Below are 21525 nucleotides of genomic sequence, written 5' to 3' on the forward strand. Positions count from 1 at the left end.
ATAGTTAGAATGTGACCTTTCTAGTTCAAAGAATGGGCTACTGTAGAACAGAGGTAATGAAGGCTTATAGAAATTATAAATAGAGCCTAGAGGAAATGGGGAAGCAAGCGTGATTGTTTTTAATTCACCAGGTTTGTAAAGCTTGGAAACTCAAATTAATTTAGCTGACGCCAATGAAGAAGAAATGAAAACAGAGCAAGTGTCTACTCTTGGCCACAGTGGTGTAACTATGAAGTAACACTGCCGTGCAGATTCTGGCCCTTCACATTGCTTTTTGCAGTTATTTTGATATTATATTGTAGCCAACACACTGGGATGTTGCTGGCTTTCTAAGGGAGTGTCTACACTGAAAAAAAAATGCATCATCAAGTCTCAGAAACCAGGTCAACTAACTGGAGCTTGCATTATGGGGCTAAAAATAGCAGTGTAAATGTTCCTGCTTGGGCTGGAGCCCGGGCTTTGAGACTAGGGAAGGGAGGTAGGTCTCAGAGCCCAGGCTCCATCCCGCATGGAAACATCTACACTGCCATTTTTTGCCTTGTAGCACAAGTCCAACGAGCCCGAATTAGTTGACTTGGGCTCAGAGACTCATTGCCATGGGTGGCTTTTTTGAGTTTAGATATACCCTCAGGATTTAATATTGCAGTATCCAAAGAGGGAAAAGTCCCATGGAAGTTTCATTTTATTGGGACTGCAGAATCAGGCCCAAAGGGAGCCTGAAAATACTACTACACCTCTACCCCGATATAATGCGACCTGATATAACACGAATTCAGATATAACGCGGTAAAGCAGCGCTCCGGGGGGGCGGGACTGCGCACTCCAGTGGATCAAAGCAAGTTCGATATAACGCGGTTTCACCTATAATGCGGTACGATTTTTTGGCTCCCAAGGACAGCGTTATATCGGGGTACAGATGTACTTTCTAACTTGGATCCCATTAATTTCTTCTTTAACTGAAATTATACTTAAATTAAATGCAATCTGAAAATCAATAAAAAAGCCATCAAAGTGAAGGAAGGAGATCTTAAAAACTGGTTAGAGTTGCAATGTCTCATTGAAACATCTGTCACAAAATCCTTCATCCTACAGACCAGGGCTGGGACGAGGCATGTGCTGAAGAAGGTAGGCAGGTAAGCAGAAAGGGTGTCAGCAGAACACTGGTTCTGAGAGGCATAGGCGGGGGACAGATTATTATTCTTCATTTAAAATTCCCAGTCCTCATTTGTTTTATCAAGGAAAAAAATAAGTTCTTTAAAATGTTGTATTGAACTAAAATAAAATACAAAATGTCTGATACTTCAACTGTAGTTCACCGCTACCTGCTCTCTTCATTGATTTCTGTGTAGAATGAGTTTGTCCACATCCTAATTTCCCTCACTTCCTAGGCCATGGCTGCCTATGCAATGAAGAAAGCAGAATTTGGTCCAAAACATTCAAAAAAGGAAACCCCCAATCCCATTCCCATGTTTTCAAGTGAAATACTTAAGACCAAAATGTTAAGTGTTTGCTTAATTCTTTCTCTCTATATTTTCCTTAACGAAACCTGAGCTAGATTCACAGGCCTATCAAGCTGGGATAACAAAAAGGATGGAGGTCACTCTTAAAAGACCCTCAATTTCTATAGTCTAATTTATTCCTTAGACAGTATGAAGAGAAGGGAACTTTGAAATAAGGTGGAGCAAGGCCAAGCAATGCTGCGTAAATGAGCAAAAGAATCTTAAAGTTGATCTGCTATTCTAACTGAAAGCCAGTGAGGTGCTTTCAGCATTGGATTAAGCTGATTCGAGGTCCTGGATCTGGTGAACAGTTTAGCTGACAAGTTTTGTACTTGCTGTAGACATTGGAAAGAACTAGTCAGAACTGCGATTACTACTGAATTAAAGAAGTCCCAAGCGGAAAGTTATGATATCGTGGATTAAAGTCTTGGTATTGGATCAGGACATTGGTTAGATCCTTCAGTTACATCGGTTACATAGAAAAAGGGGAACTAAACTTGTGAGCACTCTTTGTGGAGGACTCCCACTGGAGCCAATAGAAGTTCTGCTAGAAGAGCGCTTGCAGGCTTGAGTCCATAGAATGTACCAGACTGGATCAAAGATGAGTAGCTGTTAATTCAGGGGAATAGAAAACTCCATATAATATATGTGCCAATTCCACATACTTCATAACAGGGGGAAAATTCCTCACTGGCTCCTAAAGATGATCTGTATCATGAAGGGTGAGATATTCCAGAGATAGTAAAGACCTATGGGCATAAAACTATAATAATTAATACCTAGCTCTTATATGCTCAATGCTTTGATCTCAAAGTGCTTTACCAAGAAGGTCAATATTATTTTCCACACTTTACTGATGGGGAAATTGAGGCACAGAGAGGTGAAGTGACTTGCCCAAGGTCACCCAGGAAACAAGTAGCAGAGCCAAGATTAGAACCAGATCTCCTGAGGCAGTCTAGTGCTCTAGCCACTAGGCCACACTACCTCACAAAGTGTGTGTTTAGTTTATACAAAGGATGACTTGGGGCTGAAGATATAACCAATGGGCCAATTTCTGTAGTTCTTAATATTTGCTTGATTAAAGACAAAATAATTTGACCCATTTTAGTTATTAAATATTTAGCACTCAGAGTATGGTTGATACTTGAGACATAAAAATTATTTCTTAATCCCCCCCAAAACTTACAAAGTAAGGCCTCAAACCTGCAAACACTAATGCATCTTGTGAACATGATTAATCTCACTAAACTCAATGGGACTGCCTGCGTACATAAAATTATTCATCTCACCCACATTTATATGTACAGAATTGGGCCCTAGATGAGGACCTGACCCAACATGGTAAGGCAAACAGATCGGAGTAGGTAGGGAGAGTACAGTACAAGTTTACAGGTACAAGTTAATGAGTTTAATCAACTGTTCAGTGAGTATCTTGAATTGCTTGTTATGTTAATTTTAAAATTAATACGATTTGTTTTTGTGCAGGGTATTAATGGGATAGAGATGAAGGGAATGTCATGAAATGGATGAGTTAGTAGGACCAAAGTGAAAAGGAGAGATAGGAAGGGGGGAAAGGAAAGAGCAGAGAGAACAGTAGTTTGGATGGAGAGGAATCCAGTGAGCAAGGAGAGTGATGTCGCAGCAGCAGGACTGTGGACGTTGGAGAGGAGCAGTAGGAGATCAACAACCAATGAGCATAATGTCCAAACACCAAGTAAAGCAGGACAGCCATTAATAGAAACAACCCAGGAGAAATACAGAGGCCTCCCCTGAAATGGTTGCCAATCAGCAACCATTTCATCTTGTCGGCATTCAGTTTAAGAAAGTTAAATGATATTCAAGCCCAGTCATCAACGAGAGAGACATGTAATACAGACAGGACTGAAAGGTAACCTATAAATATAAACTAGCATGAGTGCCACAAATAGAACCCTGAGGAAATGCAGATTCACTTAATGGCTCGCCATACGTAAATGGGCCTGTCATAACAAACTGCCTATAACAACACTTACTCCACAACATTACCATTATTCCCTCACTTAGTCACTAAGCTTTTGGGGAGATCTAGGACTGAATTGGTCCCTAGTCTATTATTGAAGTTTCTCTCTTTCTTTAGCAAACTTAAAGTCATTCTAACTTTTGGAAAATGAAACCTAGAAGACACAAATAAATTAAATTAGCTGCAATTGATATCACAAGTGCACAGACTAGATAATGAAAGATTAGCAGACATCATATCACAAGGAAAATTAATGACCCCAGCAAAACACAACAACAGTTATCATGTGCTTATATGTAAAGGGTATGAGGACTCATTTTAGAAATAGTTTAACTCCAAAAGAAAAAAATGGAGACACACTTCTTAGACAAGTTTGAACCCAAGTCAGACACATCACACAGATTTGATATCCATGATGATCAGACCCTTTACCCTCCCTGGACCAGACTTAGACCTGATGTAATCATGGAAAGTGTCCATTTTTGGCAAGATGGAGTGGCGCCACCCGTCTTGGGAGCATGGGGGGCACAAAAAATTTAAACACAGTAATTTATGATCTCAATGGTTCCAAGTTTTGAGGGTGTTACACTTGGCCTCAAGCCTGTCTTCCAATTGATGGTTGTTGTACGCTCATAACCGCTACAAGTCTGTGTTAGTCGATTGAGGAAATAGCATTCTTAGGTATTATATGAAAAGTCTAATGCTCATACATGTAATAGTGGTGAGAGGTGAGTGAGCAAAGCTCTTCAAGGATGAGGTGGGTAACACTTGATGCAGGGTTCAGTGATTTATTAGCTCCTAGTTCTACTTCTTGACAATGTTTGCAAGCCAGTCTTGCACAGTCACCTAGCATAGCCCCAAATAGCCCAGAGACCAAAGACACAACACCTGCTGACACACACCTCAATAGGTTACTAAGACTCCTGTTAAAATGTCTGCTTACCTCCATGTCCACTGTCCTTTAGGGCAGCGGTTCTCAAACTGTGGGTCGGGACTCAAAAGTGGGTTGTGACTCCATTTTAATGGGGTTGCCAGGGCTGGCTTAGACTTGATGGGACCAGGGGCCAGAGCCAAAGCCCGAGCCCAACTGCCCGGGGCCGAAGCCCGAGGGTTTCAGTCATGGTTTCAGTCAGATTACAGGCCCCCTGCTGGGGCTGAAGCCCCTTGGGCTTTGGCTTTGGCCTCTTGGGCTTTAGCTTTGCCCCTCCGTGCCAGGACTCGGGCTTTGGCTCAGGCTTCGGTCCCCCCTCCTGGGGTCATGTAATATTTGTTGTCAGAAGGGGGTTGCGATGCAATGAAGTTTGAAACCCCCTGCTCTAGAGATAGCCAAAAATTGCATTGTCTTACTCTCCACTCATCTAGTTCATTCCAGAAAATATTTGTTAATTTATTAATCTGTCCCTCAGCCAGAGTGCGCTTTTGATGTAGAAAGATGTCTAGAATAATGTGTGTGTGCTTCTAAATCTGGGCTGTATTCTGTGCCCTGCTCAGTATGGTGTAGTGTTCAAGACTTTCACACATGCAATTAATGTAGTTTACGAGGAATAAACCATAGCATGCATTAAAAATATAATAAATATAATAAATCCCCATTTTACAGTTTGGTAAACTGAATCACATATAGAAAGCTACATTCTGACTGTCTCTGCAGGGGCACTTTACAATGGAAATGCTGTACAGGGAGCCGTTTTGCCTACTTTTCCTAGCCAGCATGTGCAAGAAGAACCAGGCAAATGCTGTTGCTCAAGATGGGAGACTAAGAGCATGGGAGATGGGCTAGCATGTCCAGTAGTGTTTCTTGGACCAAGAGCAAGCTACCAGCTAGTTGCAATTATAGTAAGGACTCTGCATACCTGCTAGTGCCCCGAACCTACTCCATACACACACACCCTACCTTTGAGGTGGCCGTTTCTTCCTCCCCCCCAGCCCCCATGAAGGCAGAATGCCTTTGAGCACTATACGTCAGACATTACAACTACACCCCCCCAAACCAGAATTTCACCTAAATGGTTCAGTAACTTGCCCAAGGTCACACAGCACGTGCTGTACCTGCACTCAGGACTGCTGAAATCTAGTCCCCTGTTCTATTCACTAGCCACACTTGAAGCTTGTATCTGAGCTAGAAACCAGTTGCACACGAGGTGTACTCTACATCTGTCAGATTTTATTTTTCAGCACTGAGTAAGGGCATCTCATTCAGGTCACAGGACACAGGAGGTCAGAACTGTGGGGCATAGTGTTATTACAGTTCCTGCTGTTTGCAAAATGTTTCCCATCAGTCCTGAGAAGAACTAAAGCTTTGTGCTTGTGAAAAAATATGTCTTTGAACTGAGCAAACTGCTGGGGAATTTGAAAGGGCTGTTGCTTCACTCGCAGGGAGCAGGAAAATGGGTGTCCATGAGTCTGTGACCAGGAGCCCACACTGTAAAATCTATGTTTGAAAGTTGTGGGAGGCTACTTATACCACCAAACAGGAGCTAGGATGTTTGGGGAGGGAAGGGTGTAGCCTGTATTCTCTCCTTGGTTGAGAGAAATTAACAGACTGAAGGTCCCCTATCTGTCTGATGTTAAAGTGAATGCTTTGTTAGCTAATACTTTCCTACTGTGACAAGCTGAATGTTTTGTGCCCACCAGATGTCCGGGGGTAGATTTGCTAGGATGCCGTGTTAGATGAGGACAACTCAACACTTCATTTATTCACTCAAAAAAAAAAAAGCAGCATATTCCAGAAAGATGATTCCAGTTTGATAAAATATAAGTTACTAGAACAAGAGCAAAAGGATGGTCTTCTAGGTTAAAGCACAGGCCTGGGAGCCAGCAGGCTGTAGTGGGAGTTGGGGTCTGTTCCCCACTTGACCATGGGGGGAGGGATAGCTCAGTCATTTTGAGCATTGGCCTGCTAAACCCAGGGTTATGAGTTCAATCCTTGAGGGGGCCATTTAGGGATGTGGGGATTTAGTTGGGGATTGGTCCTGCTTTGAGCAGGGGGTTGGACTAGATGACCTTCTGAGGTCCTTTCCAACTCTAATAATCTATGATTCTATGGATTTGCTGTGTGACCATCTCTGGAGACATTTACACCGCAATCCACCACCACTTTATAGTGGGCAAGCCTTTCAAACATTCTGGCTGCGATTCTCCTACCACAGGATACTAAGTCAATGAGGGTTACTCCGTGGGAGAATTAAGCCCTATGTACCTCAGTCTCTCCATCTGCAAAATTGGGACAATGTCCCTATTCTCACAGCTGCACTTTGGGGCTTAATTCATTGTAGATTGCAAAACGCTTTGAGGAGCTCAGATGAAAGTGCGAAGTATTACGACTAGTTGCTTATTATGACTTTATTCACTAATCTGCATGTAAATGTTCCACGTAACTTGAGCTGATTTACTTGTAACAGTGAGATGATTTTCAAAATAGCAAAGGTGCTATTTTTTAAGCATTTTTTAACTCTTCCTGAGATTTCTCATTTTAGACAAAGTTCAGTTACTGGCTAATGTTTGCCCAAAAAATCCCTAACCCTTGGCTGGGGAGGATTTATTTCCATAGTCAGAGATATTCAAGCATGCTGCAGGGAAAGCAATATTTGCTAAGTGTAGTATAGTTTGTTTGAAAACCTAGCTACACGTGTCACAATGGGGAGTTGCTGGGGTTTGAAAACATCTGAAAAACTGGATCATGTTTAATGGGAGCTAGAAATCTAGCTTTTTTGAAAATATGGCTCTATCTCCTTTGAAGTAACTTACTTAGTTTAAAATAAGCATCCAGTGAATTATAGGGAATTTCTGACTGTCTTTCTCAGCACTGAAGAAAATGTAGATGCCAGTGGCACCTCTGTCACAGCAGGTTATGTACAGAATGTAAATGATGGCCTGACAGAGCCCTAGTCCAAAGTCCTCCTCACAAAAAAAACAGGACACTCTAGAAGGAAAAATCCTGCTTTGGAGACAGAGGTCATCTTATTTATCTGACGAGAGCCAAAGCAAAGTAAACTATCATCAAAAGGGCCTCAGATCTTTGGGCTGCTAACTCCAAACAAGGCTCACAACAAAAACAAACCAAACACGAGTACATATGTTTTTTGAAAACCTCTTCAGAGAGTAGAAAGTTACCCTCTGTGCAACATCACACTAGGTGATCTAGTCTGACCTCCTCTGTAACACAGGTCATATTATTTCATCTAGTTACTCCTGAACTGGGCACAATGACGTGTGTGTGATGAAAGCATAGTTTTGATAGGGAGTCTTCAGGAGATGGAGAATCCACCACCTGCTTTGCTAGTTTGTGCCAGTGGTTAATCAACCTCATTGTTAAAAACAAAACAAAAAACTGTGTGCCTTTCTAATTTGAATTTGCCTGGCTCTAACTTCCAGCCATTAGTTCTTATGATGCCACTCTCTCAGATTATGCTTTATATGCTCCTTAGAAATTAGGAATACCTGCTCTGCCTTCTTCCCTTGAGCCCCTGAATGAGTTCCTCTGGGTTCTAACATCCCACCTCTCAACTAGAAGCCCTTTTTGGGGTCCTGCAGATGCTGTACCACCCATCATACAGATGGTCAGATAATGAAGATGAAAATACAAATAATCAGAATATGCATCAAAAATCTATAAGGGCATATTTGTTATTTGGGGATATATTATCTCCTCAATGCATGCAAACTTCCCACTGTAAGTAATAGGAGTTACACATGCACCAAGTTCTTTACAGTTTTATACTCCATTTCTAGGACTGCTCAAAATATGGAAGCACTGATAAATCTGCATCTTGCAGAAATTTACATTTCTGCTGCCAGTGGTCTGCAATTCTTAATGTGATTTGATTTTTGCAAGCATTTTTGGAGAGGTATAGTGCTGTGCTCACGCTGAAGATTCTTGAGAAAATAATAACGATGATCAATAATGATTTTCACAGCCCAAAAGCATGCTAAGAATGTCACAGAAACAAGATTCAGTATCTGCCCTGAACAGCTCAAAATTTACATTCAGATATTAGACGGCAAGATCCTGGCTTGCTCTGTGCACTATGTAGGAGAATAAGAGGGCATAAGGTAACTCTTCCCTCTCTGCACAAGCTATCCATACTGCAAGTCACAGCATGAAGTGAGAGCAGCCTCCATGAGGCCACTACTCACCCTCCCAGGCAGGGAGCAGACTGGCAACAGGCAGACCTTGGGCACCCCAACAACAATGGAGCTGGCACTGAGAGCAAAGGAATCCATGCCTGGTATGATGCTGGCACAGTTTACTTCTCAACTGGAGCAAAGGGAGAACCAGGGACCAAACTGTGACCTTCGGTGTCACAGTGCAGTTCCTGCTCTGTTCCTGGGTAGTGCAGCTACATGCTGCCTCTTACTCAGGGCCAGCGCTTAATTTCTGCCAGGGCTTGCTGGGGGTGAGCCTCAGTATCTGTAGGCTTGGCAGTTCATAGCCCGGGCACCTCGCCACTTGCCGCGTCAGTTATGAAAGTAAAAAAATCTTCTATTTTTTTGCCCTGAAATGTGTTTTACTTAAAATTCTCAGCACAGTTGTATCCATCAGGGCCATAATCAGGGTGGGATAAGCAGGGCAGCCACCCAGGGCACAAAGCCAGGGTATGTGTGGAAAAATGGGGGGATGAAAAAAACAGTAGGGGGTAGACCCTGCAGCGGGACTGGGATCCCACAGGTCCCATTACCATGCCAGGCCACCCACTCTGGCAGCAGTGCTGCCTTCAGAGCTGAGTGGCCAGACAGCAGTGGCTGCTGGCCGGATACCCAGCTCTGAAGGCAGTGCCGCCACCAGTAGCAATGCAGAAGTAAGGGTGGCCTGGTAAAGCTCTAACCCCTACCAGGTTTTTTTTTTTTTGTTCGCCCTATTTTTCTGGACCCTCCCCCCGGCTTCGTGCCCTTGGTGGCTGCCCCGCTGTCCCCGCCTTGGTTACAGCCCTGGTAAAGTACGTGATTGTAAACATCTAACACTAGTATGTACAGTAGGCTACTCTTTCAAAAAAAACACTTTATGACTGAATGTATGGCAGTATTATTATCTTTGGTAACTGCACATTCAAAGTCATAACAAATTTAAAATTTAATATTAAATCGTTGCTTGAGCCCCAGCATCTCTCTCATTACAAGTTAAGAACTGCTCAGGGCCCGTTGTGAATGGACATTCCCACCCAGAGAGAGGATCATAGACCAACAAAGCACAGGAAGAAGAGAAGCAGAAAAGGGGTCACCAAATAACAATGTGTGCTTACTCACTAAGGAATGTAGACATCTTGATAGTTCTTTCCAAAACAAAGTTAACATATTAAGGAATAATTCCAATATGATTTAAAATGTGTGTTTATTGCAAGAAACTTAAGTGTCTATGCATTTTGCATACAAAACCTTTGTAACAAAATCACCACGCCATACAGAACTGTGATATTTAGGACCCAGGACAGAATTTTGTTTATAGTCTAATATATATTTAAGATGCTTGCGGCCAAATAAAGCTCTGGTTTTAATGAACTCAAAAGCTGTTCCTCCATATATGACACTGTAATTAAAGTGATCCTTAAATTGCACTTGGAAGTACGGATCTAGCAGATAATTCTCTAGAGCCTAATCTTCAGTCTGGTGCCTGAACACCCATGCTGTATGCTGAGTAGCTTCTTCAGGGATGGGAGGAAGAAATCCTTCAGCCCTACTCCCAAGCTGCGAAGTGGCAGCAGGATTGTTCGACAGGTACTCCTCAGTCTAAGAGCTACATACAACTCAGCACTGGCTAGGCAGCCGGCAGACTGTGACCATTGCTTATCTCACTATTCTATTTGTTGCATCCTCTGTTGTGGCTCATCTTTTATTTGGATTGTAAGCTTTTTGGAGATGTAACCTTTTTGTTCTGTGTTTGTACAGCACCTAGAACAAGGAGGCCCCAATCCATGATTGGGGCCCCTATGCACTACCTGAATACAAATAATAAATAGAAAGAGCTAATAGTAAGGTTAGGTCTACACTACCCGCCTGAATCGGTGGGTAGAAATCGATCTCTCGGGGATCGAATTATCGCGTCTCATCGGGACGCGACAATCAATCCCCGAATCGACGCTCTTACTCCACCAGCGGAGATGGGAGTAAGCGCCGTCGACGGAGAGCCGCGGAGGTCGATTTTGCCGCCGTCCTCACAGCGGGGTAAGTCGGCTCCGATAGGTCGAATTCAGCTACGCTATTTGCATAGCTGAATTTGCGTATCTTAAATCGACCCCACCCTGTAGTGAAGACCTGCCCTAAGAGGCATTATCTGCCTCTATATGACACTCTGTTGACAAGAGGGACCTGCTTCAGGGAGATATACACCTCTACCTCGATATAACGCTGTCCTCGGGAGCCAAAAAATCTTACCACGTTATAGGTGAAACCGCGTTATATTGAACTTGCTTTGATCCACCGGAGTGCGCAGCCCCGCCCCCCCGGAGCGCTGCTTTATCGCATTATATCCGAATTCGTGTTATATCGGATCGCGTTATATCGAGGTAGCGGTGTACTAAAAACCAGCTCAGGAAAATACCACCTGATCACAGACTTACCTAGAAAACACTGAGCAATTACCTACATCTCTCTCCCACTTTAAAGAAACAAATTAGAAGAGGCATGTTCACAGCAAACCTATGTACCGTGCCATGACATCACTACTGCTACTGAGGCTTCAGAAAAGGGAATGTGGCCCTGATTCTGCTCTCAGTTACACAGGTATAAATCAGAGTAACTGCACTGATTTCAGTGTAGTTACATGAATGCAAGTGAGAACAGAACCATGCCTTATGTCTCTACATTCTCTTCTATCCACAGCCCAATCCCACACCCACACCAACAAAGACGGTGGGAACAGGGAGATAAGACAAAGCAGGGGAAAGGAAGTAACTCCAACGCCACTGTCAGCATATTTTATAGCAATCTACAGCAGGAAGAGCTAATATTGCAGCATTACAGCTGGTTTTGAGAAATGTCATAATAAAAACCAGGTGCAAAAATTAATGTAAAATATGCAAACAGGATTTACAGATTTTAAATGACTTAGTAAGAGGGGTATATTGGATTGGATTTTTCAGCTTGTACTTGGAAAAAAATATTGTCCCTTGGGCTAAAGAAATCCCCTCCAGTAGCCAATAATGCATAATCCTGAAGATATAATGGGTTATGCAGACCCAACATTCTGGCCCACCAACTGTTTCCAAAGTTCATAAAAGGGCCAGTAGGTGGAAATGGCTCACCCACTTCTCGCATCACTCATGGAGTATACTTAACATTTTTCAGGGAGGCCAAATTGATTTTGTTCCAAACCTGTTTATGTCTTCTCTACAATTATTTTATGCACCCACAAACATTAGCCCAATTGGATCACTCAATTAGCTGAACATTCTGACATGTCTTTTTATAAACATGATGTTGGCTGTAAGCACTGGAGCATATAATGGATCGTTCCATTATCACCGGTGGAGGAGGGGACAGTAAAAATATAATAATAATTACTTGGAGAATGCTTGATAATTTCCCAGTATCCAAGGGCCAGGGCCAGCTCAAGGTTTTTTGCCGCCACAAGCAAAAAAAAAAAAAAAAAAATGGTGGCCAGAGTGCCACCCCTGGAATTGTGCTGCCCCAAGCATGTGCTTGGTTTGCTGGTGCCTAGACCTGGTCCTTCCAAGAGCAACGATCTGGATCTGATTTTCCTCTCACATTTGTGCAGTTCCATTTCTGATTTAAACCAGTGCAAGAGCAGAATCAGGCCCATTGTACTTACAATGGTAAGTAGCATTGTACTTACAATGGTGAAAAATGACTTAGGGTTTGTCCCATTTTGAAAAATGACTGAGGCCCAGATCCTTAAAGGAATTATCCTAATTCACACTGATCTTTGAAGATCTGAGCCTTAGGCACTCAGGGGGCAGATTTACAAAGGTATTTAAGTGCCTAAAGATGCAGATAGGTGCCTAATGGGATTTAGAAGAGCACCTAAGCAGGTTCAGTGCCTGACCCCCATTGATTTCAATCAGGCCTTCCGGAGCCTAAGTCACACTGAAAGTCAATGGGACTTAGGCTCCTAAGTCATTTAAGTACATTTGAAAATGTAACCCTTTGTGTATCACTGTCCTCTGCAGGATTGATTCAGAACAGCTGAACTGTCTTTCATAGGCCCTAGTCAGCTATGAGAGAGTTCCCTTTAGTTTAATGAAAGGTGGCTATCCTTTTGGAATAGGAGAAGCTTGGTTCTATCACCTCGGCAGTTGCACATTTCTGAGTGACCCGGGTGTACACTGCAGCAGAGTGGCAATTTAGGGTAGGTGTTACAATATTGTAGGGTAGTCGTTTACAGCATGATGTGCAGAGATACAACAGACGTGCTTAATATAAGTGTGAAGGTGATTAACGTTGTTGGAAAGTTGTAAATAGCTTGTAGGACTCCCTTCTCAATTTTATACACAGTTCAGCAACGTGCATGGCCATCATTATATCCTAACAATGATTCTGCATACCACAAGAGCAAGAAAGCTATTGGACAGTGTGACACTAAGCACCCCTTTATTCAGATCCTGCACGATTGTAATAATCTTTGTACAGAATATGCTTTGTGAGACATCATTTGAAAACTAATAACTCACTGATCAATAATATTGTTGTGTGATGTATGTATGTGGTAGGTATTAAGAGTTGTGTATATATGCTTGAATTGTGACTAAAGAGTGTTTAAACAAGGCACGTCAGGGGGAGTTGGTAAACAAGTCTGCCTTAAACAAAGAATTGTGTTGATCCTCTGACCAGCCTGATCTTCAGGCGAAGATAATGAAGGTCCATTTTTACATATTAGTTAAACAAAGCTATTCAGCCAATAAGTGGGAGAAGAAAGAACATGGAACTTCCTTCACCACCAGACTCCATGTCGTCTTCCTCACAGCTTCAATAAACTTTATTTTGATTGAGGGGTAGCTCTCAGAAGAATTCATTTCAAAGGTTTGCTGGTCTATAAAGACAGGGGATCTAAACCTCAAGTGATAAGCAATTGAATCAACTGATTGTATACAATATTACTGTATAATAACAAGGTATAGAGAGGTCTTTTCTGAAAGCTAATGACATGCCGGTGATTAATATCATTGTGAAATGTATGTATTAACACTATGAGGAAGTATGGATACTTAATGATATTATGTTTTAAAGTCTGTGGCCAAACAGGGAGAAAGATTCCAGTCATTTATCTGTCTCCTATGTAAATTAAGCATGCTGGAATTAAAACAATGGAAGCCCTATTTACATACAAGGGGGTGAGAAGCCCTCAGGAAGGGAAGAACAGCATGAGGTCATCCTGCCTCTTGAAACAAAGTCGTTGAACTGTGGAAGATATAAGCAAACACACGCCATCTTTGGGCATCCATCATTAAATGGACACAAGGCAATAGAACTCTTGCAACTGAGAAAGATGGATCCACTAATCAAAGGGGGTGGGGAGATCAGTGTCTCTGAGAACTGAATATAGGTGAGAAAACATCTTAAACAAAGCACTTTTATTTGCTAGATTAAGTTTTAGACATTTAGATGTGTTTTCATTTTTATTTGCTTGTAACCTTTTCTAACTTTATTCCTTTTACTTGGCATCACTTAATCTATGTCCTATTGTTTCATAAATTAGTTTTATTTTTACTATAAACCAACTCAGTGCTGAGTTTAATGAAACAGTGTATTTACCCCAGTTAAGTTAACAAGCAGGGATGTGCTTTTGTGTCTTAGAGGAACAAATTAACCATATTATTTCTCCGAACTGTCCAGGAGAGGGCTGGACATTGCAGAGGACATGGTTTGGGGGGAATTCAGGACTGGGAGTCTGTTGGTGTACTTTGCTAGTTGTAACTAAGGCTGGTGGAAGCCAGAGTGAGGCTGTGGGCCTGTAGGCAGGCTGCTGGGATCAGAACTACTGAACCAGAGCTGTTTAGTACACAGGGTGTGACCTGCATGCCTGTTGGCTGGTTCTGAGCATCCCAGGCTGGGAGCTACTGCAATAAAGCACTGTGAGGCATCCAGGTTTGCAGGGCAAGTGGTGACACAACCCCTTACTGGTCTGGACTGCCCCCAAGTTCTTGTCACAGACAGGCACTAATTTATCAGTTAAGACCTCCCACCAACTGAATGACATTAGAGAACATAACATGCCTTAGATCTATATGGGAGGAGAGAACTACTGCCAAGAAAGACTTTGTAATAAGAATCTGTTTTCAATTTGGAAACTAATTGTCTGTTTTCCATGGTGTGTGGTTCAATCATCCAGCTGAAATTCTTAGTCTATCATAAGCCAATTCTGCAAATTCATGTTAGGTTTCATCTACTGAAAGAAGCAATACAAATGTCTAGTATTTATGATATCCCTATGTAGCCATAGTATTAAGGATCCCCCCCCAGTTATTAAATTAACAGTGTTTATAAAAATTGTAAAGGCAGCTAAGTTTTCCATTTATGTTCATCTCTGCCAAAGAACCAGCTCCAGTACTCTGGGGTAGAACTAGGCTAATGTTTCAGGTCTAAATCTTGCCTTCCTATTGCCAATATCACGTCAGATACCATTATAATTTAAAATAAGCAGATAGTTTGATAGAATAAAAGACTTCATCCAGTATCCTTGAGAGGGGAATAGAAGACAAGGGCAGTTCTCTTACTGTCTCTTACTATCCACCGAGAACATTTAATGGAATGGCAAGGAGAATCATCTTAGGGAACGGATATGAGGAACAATGGGTAGGACAATGGAAAGTAAGGCACAGGTAGGAACAGAAAATGATCCCTATTTCAGAGCAACCCAGGAAAATAAGAGAGAACTATGTAAAGCAAATCTAATTCTAAGCTAAGTCAACACAGTTCACCAAAAAGATGAGGTCTGATTTTGCACTGCATTACATCTTGCGTAGTCATTTATACCAGTGCAAAGTGGGTGTGAAATGCTGCCTTTCTGATTTGTTAGCAATTTATAACCACTTTACAAGAGGTAAATCATAGAATCATAGGACTGGAAGGGACCTTGAGAGGTCATCTAGTCCAATCCCCTGCACTCATTGCAGGACTAAGTATTATCTGACCATCCCTGACAGATTTCAGAGTAGCAGGCGTGTTAGTCTGTATCCACAAAAAGAACAGGAGTGCTTGTGGCACCTTAGAGACTAACAAATTTATTAGAGCATAAGCTTTCGTGGACTACAGCCCACTTCTTCGGATGCATACAGAGTGGAATAAATATTGAGGAGATATATATACACACATACAGAGTGGCCTCTCAGAGTTGGTAAGACAACTCCCACCTGTTTATGCTCTCTGTATGTGTGTATATATATCTCCTCAATATTTATTCCACTCTGTATGCATCCGAAGAAGTAGGCTGTAGTCCACGAAAGCTTATGCTCTAATAAATTTGTTAGTCTTTAAGGTGCTACAAGTACTCCTATCCCTGACAGATGTTTGTCTAACCTGCTCTTAAAAATCTCCAATGATAGAGATTCCACAACCTCCATAGGCAATTTATTCCAGTGCTTAACCACCCTGATAGGAAGTTTTTCCTATTGTCCAACCTAAACTGCCCTTGCTGCATTTTAAGCCCATTGCTTCTTGTCCTATCCTCAGAGGTTAAAGAGAACAATTTTTCTCCCTCCTCCTTGTAACAACCTTTTAAGAACGTAAGAATGGCCATACTGTCAGACCAAAGGTCCATCGAGCCCAGTATCCTGTCTTCTGACAGTGGCCAATGCCAGGTGCCCCAGATGGAATGAACCGAACAGGTACCATCAAGCGATCCATCCCCTGTCGCCCATTCCCAGCTTCTGACAAACAGAGGCTAGCAACACCATCCCTGTCCATCCTGGCTATGGCCATTGATGGGCCTATCCTCCATGAATTTATCTAGTTCTTGTTTGAACCCGGTTATAGTCTTGGCCTTCACAGCATGTACTTGAAAACTGTTATCATGTCCCCCTTCAGTCTTCTCTTCTCCAGACGAAACAAATGCAATAGGACATGTTTTCTAGACCTTTAATCATTTTTGTTGCTCTTCTCTGGACTTTCTCCTATTTGTCCATGTGTTTCCTGAAATCTGGCGCCCAGAACTGGACACAGTACTTCAGTTGAAGCCGTATCAGTGTGGAGTAGAGCAGAAGAATTACTTCTTGTGTCTTGCTTACAACACTCCTGCTAATATGTCCCAAATGATGTTTGCTTTTTTTGCAACAGTGTTACACTGTTGACTCATATTTAACTTTTGATCAACTATGATCCCCAGATCCCTTTCTGTGGTACTCCTTCCTAGGCAGTCATTTCCCATTTTGTATATGTGCAACTGATTGTTCCTTACTAATTGGAGTACTTTGCATTTGTCCTTTTTGAATTTCATCCTATTTACTTCAGACGATTTCTCCAGTTTGTCCAGTTCATTTTGAATTTTAATCCTACCCTCCAAAGCACTTGCAACCCCTCCCAGCTTGGTTTCATCCGCAAACTTTATAAGTGTGCTCTCTATGCCATTATCTAAATCATTGATGAACTAAATCATAAATGATGTACAGAAGTTGCAAGGCAGCAGAGAGCCAACCATATGATATCTTCAATGAAAATTGGGCACACCCCTGACTATGAAAATCATCTCAGGGATAGACCTTCTAAATCTAAGCCAAACAATGGAAGAATAAAATATATTCAGGGGAATTTTTATTTTTTTTAATAATCTTTCTTTCTACCGTACTCAACAGTTAATATATCCTATCCCCGGATGACTAGTGAATATTGTTGAATCGTCTTCTTTAAGTCTCTCTTAACAAAGGGACCACAGCCAGCTAATAGGACTGCTCAGCCGTAATCAAGGAAAGAGGTTCAGCATCACAAATGAACTATTTATATGCATTTGTCTTTTTAAGCAAATAACAAATTTCTGGGGTTTGAGGATGTGGACATTTTATGATTAACTATGTTTACCATCAATATTGGTATATTATCTGTAAATTAAAAGTGTAATTGACCTACACATAAGCCATATAGGCTTGTGTACATGCATGTAATCCTGTTCTGGGAGTACACTGCTACATAAGAGAACAGGAGAAAGGCACCGCAGCACTTGATGATGCCAGCACTGCCTAAGTCCAGGACACAGGCAAGAACTGTAGGCAAATCAGCAAGTCCTTCAGGTCCATCCATTCCTCAGGTGGAAAAAGAGGATTTGTCATTCCAGAGAGATGCCAGTCCATCTGAACTACCATATTTACACTAATCCCTCAGGTTGGGGAAGAGAAGGTCTTTTACATATCCTTATATAAGTGACTCTCTGAAAAATTCCTTTACATTTAGGCCAAATATCCTATTTCTGTTTATATACAAGTATATGTGGTATGTAGCACAGCTTTCAGCTAATCAGAAAGCCAGCACTAGACCCTTTAAGATCCAGGCTGGAAATATTATAGGGGTTCTGGGGGCCCCTGCATCCACGACACACCACTGAGGTAGTAGGTCTTCACAACAGTCCCACCTAGGACATTGTTGTAGGTAAGCAAAGGGAAGGGCCACAGGATCCACAGTGACACAACCCCAGTGGCCGTAACACCACACACAAATGGTGCAGAGGGATTCTTTGCCACAAGGGTTAACGGGGTCCCTACTGAGGCCTCAGACCCTGAGTCAAGGTTGGCTTTCTATTGTGACCACCCCACTCAAAGCCCCTGTGCACTTTATAGTCTTATTTATGTCATTTTCGAGGTTTTTTTGTTATTAGCATTAGTATTTATTTTACTGATTATCTAATTTTATTGCTATAATTAATATTTAAAACATGTTGCTATACTAGACTATTTCTTTTCTATGAAATTATGTTATATGTATTAATGTCCAATTTCAATAAACATACTTATCAAAATAATCCTATATAGGTGTATCCCAGTTGTCGTCACATATTTGAGGGTTTACAGGAAAGTCAGCATACAAACTGTACAAAAGCACATTTAATTTCTTCACATCTCTTTTGACTTTAACATAGAATTTCTATATGGCACGTCCAGAACCGTGCTGTCATTTCAGGAATTACTTTCTGGAATGACCAAATAGTATAGCTTGGGCATGCTGTCATCCCCATCGATAGATATTGGCGTAAGTAGTCGAATTCCATACAAACCACGCTCCAAGATTGTCAGCTAGCTCTTGTTCAAAGGAACGTTAATCTTCATAGGTATATTTCTGTCTTCTCTATAGGCCTGATCCAAACCCCAATGAAGCCAATGGAAAGATTCCCATTGACTTTAGTGGACTTTTGGATCAGGCCCTGTATGTGTGAAATGAGACACCTTCTCTCCTTCAAAACATTCCTCAAAAACACCTATTTTTATAAAACCTTAGAGTCAACCATTCTCTGTCAGCTTATCTTCTGTATTTGCACCTCACATTTACCATAAGAATCTGCAAGTTTCTCATCACATGGCCACCTGGGGAAACAGGAATGGATGTTGTCATTTTAATGAGGAGAGGACAAGAAAGAAAGACTAAAGGAGAAGGAGATAAAACCCTACCTGTGTTCAGCAGAGTGTGTGTGGTCTATTCTGATGGGGTTATGTCATGTTCTCTGAGGAAACCTGACTGTTGCAATACTTGCCTGTTTCTGAATATTAGCCAAACCTGACTCTAAAATGCATATATGTAGAAAATATTTTATTTTGATTTTTTTCATTGCAGAAATGCCAAGAAGGATTTTATCAAACTGCTTCAGGAGATTGTTCCCATTGTAACTGTAATGGTAATGCAAACAGGTGCCTTGATGGATCTGGAATCTGTGAGGTAAGTCATGTGTGCCATCCTCACCCTCTCTGCTGGTCCCCCATTTCATGGATGCCTTCCGTTTCACCATAAACATGAATTATAGTTTGATTGACAAGATAAAAACTTAGCAGAGTCTCCTCTCTTGATCTTGGATAAGTCACCACCTGGATAAAAGCTACTGCAGGTTGTGGTGTTGGTAAATCAAAAGCTGAGACTCTTATATCACCAATAGTGCTGGATCCCAATACACCAGCATAGTGTTATACTGCATTACCAGAGGTGCTTTCTTCTGAATTACATTTAAAAGAATGTAATCACGATCACTTGTCATCATTAAAGATCTCTGGGTGCTAGGATCGTTGACCAGATTTCAATGAAGGTACTTACATTCTGCCAACCCAAATTATCTCTGTAGTTTCCAAACACAAAATATTCTGAACTTCCTGCCCTAAACTGATCTGAAGCATTTGGGTGAGCCATTAAAGAGTTGTTACATTTCATCTCAAAGATTAAGTGATTCCTAGAGAGAGAATTTTAATCAGTTTATCAACACAGAAAGGGCTTTGGGATACATTTTGAGAAAAGCATATCAATATAAGTTCATTTTAACTCTCCCTTTCACTGTACTGTGTTGTATATCATACAAACAGCTTATGGTTATATGTGATCTCCGAGTGTGTATGTACATGTGTTATCTATAGCAGCTCTACCTAACAATTCACAGTAGCTAGCTTCCTGCTGCTGACTAATGATGATAGGTGCTTGAAATAATACGTTGAGGAAAGAACGTGCTTGAATTCCAGTGTAACATTGTAGCCTGCCATATGCTCTGTCTCACTCATTATCGGCTTATATGGAATATTGGGGTTAGTAGTAGTAGTGTATCGCTTTAGGAACAAAAGCCAAAGCAGCAAAACCACCATCATTTAACAGACAATAAAAGCAGTAAATATTATAGGAAGTTAAAGCCAAATACCAACAGAACAGGGGAAGACTTTATATCGTACTGTATTAAAACAATATAGCAAACATCTACTAGTTAGTGTAGGGGTTTGTAAGTCAGGATTTCTGGGTTTAATTCCTGGCTCTGCCACTGACTTACTCTGCTACTTTTGGCAATTCACTTAACCCCTCTGTGCCTCAATGTATCTCTCTGTAAAATGGGAGAATAATACCAACTTACTTCGCTGGGGTGTTGTGAGTCTTAATTTATATTTGGAAAGTGCTTTGAGATCCACCACTAAAAGATGCTACTGTATATAAATGCAGCTTTTATCGAGATGGCAGGTTTTACAGTTATATACTGTGACATTCAAGAGGACATGTTTCTTACCATTAATAAGCTAGTGGGAAGAGGATCTTTACAGCATGTTCACTACCTAGGTAGGATAATTTATTCTGTCTTTGGCCTCAGTTGTATGTTCAGGATTGGAATTACTCACCAGCCCTGTTTCTATTAACATTGATTGTTTTAGTATTTTAATATAGATTAAATGAAAAATATCCTTGATACTGCCAGATATATGTATACATAGGTACTCACACCCTCCATGCACGGGACTTTTAAACACTGGGATTTGGAGAGGAAGATGAGTAAATAATCAAATCAAAACAATACAAAAGCCTTGAGGCATTAAATGGCTTTATGGTTTGCTGTTGTTTGTGAAAAGCATGGCAGATGCAAAGGGTAGAAAAGAAACAGATAAAGTGGTTGACATGCTGCAGAAAGTAATCTGGGAACATGTCTGTGGCCCACATGTGTTATTCAACCAATGGGACAACTAGACTCACTGAACTGAGCAGCTGCTAGAGAAAAATACTAGGCGCTAACTTCTGAAGGATTTCACAAGTCTTTCAGTACAGCTCAGCCAGCAGACCTTGGGGGAAGGAGGAGAATGGGAAAGGGAGGAGAACATGGAGAAGGACAAGAGATGGCCTGAGGGGCTGTTGGGATATTGACACTTGTGAGACTGTGGTGGTTTGAAGGGGAGAGTTAGGGAAGGCTGGTAGACTTAGAGGAGTGGGAGAAGAAAAAGGAAGGGAGGGAAGAGAGTGATGGGGTTGAGGAGTAGAAGAGCAGTGAGAGTGTTTCAAGAAGAAGGAAAGAATGAATGGATTTTGGGTCAGAGAGGAAGAGACAGTGAGGGGAAAAAACAGAGGAAGTTAATGGGAGCAAGGAAACTTGGAGATGAAGAGCCAGGTCCAATGCCCGTTAAATAATGGACAAGGTCCTAACAGCAC

The 21525-nt window shown here is 41.6% G+C and overlaps 1 protein-coding gene across 1 annotated transcript in view; it reads left to right on the forward strand.

Moving 5' to 3' along the window:
- LAMA4 (laminin subunit alpha 4) overlaps positions 1-21525 on the forward strand; it is a 127987-nt gene that overhangs the window by 12180 nt on the left and 94282 nt on the right. The window contains exon 2 of the mRNA XM_054022623.1: positions 19201-19302. Within this exon, the coding sequence (XP_053878598.1) occupies positions 19201-19302 (102 nt within the window). The remainder of the gene's footprint in view (positions 1-19200; positions 19303-21525) is intronic.

Source organism: Malaclemys terrapin, chromosome 3 (assembly GCF_027887155.1).
Source record: "Malaclemys terrapin pileata isolate rMalTer1 chromosome 3, rMalTer1.hap1, whole genome shotgun sequence".
NCBI lineage: Eukaryota > Metazoa > Chordata > Testudines > Emydidae > Malaclemys > Malaclemys terrapin.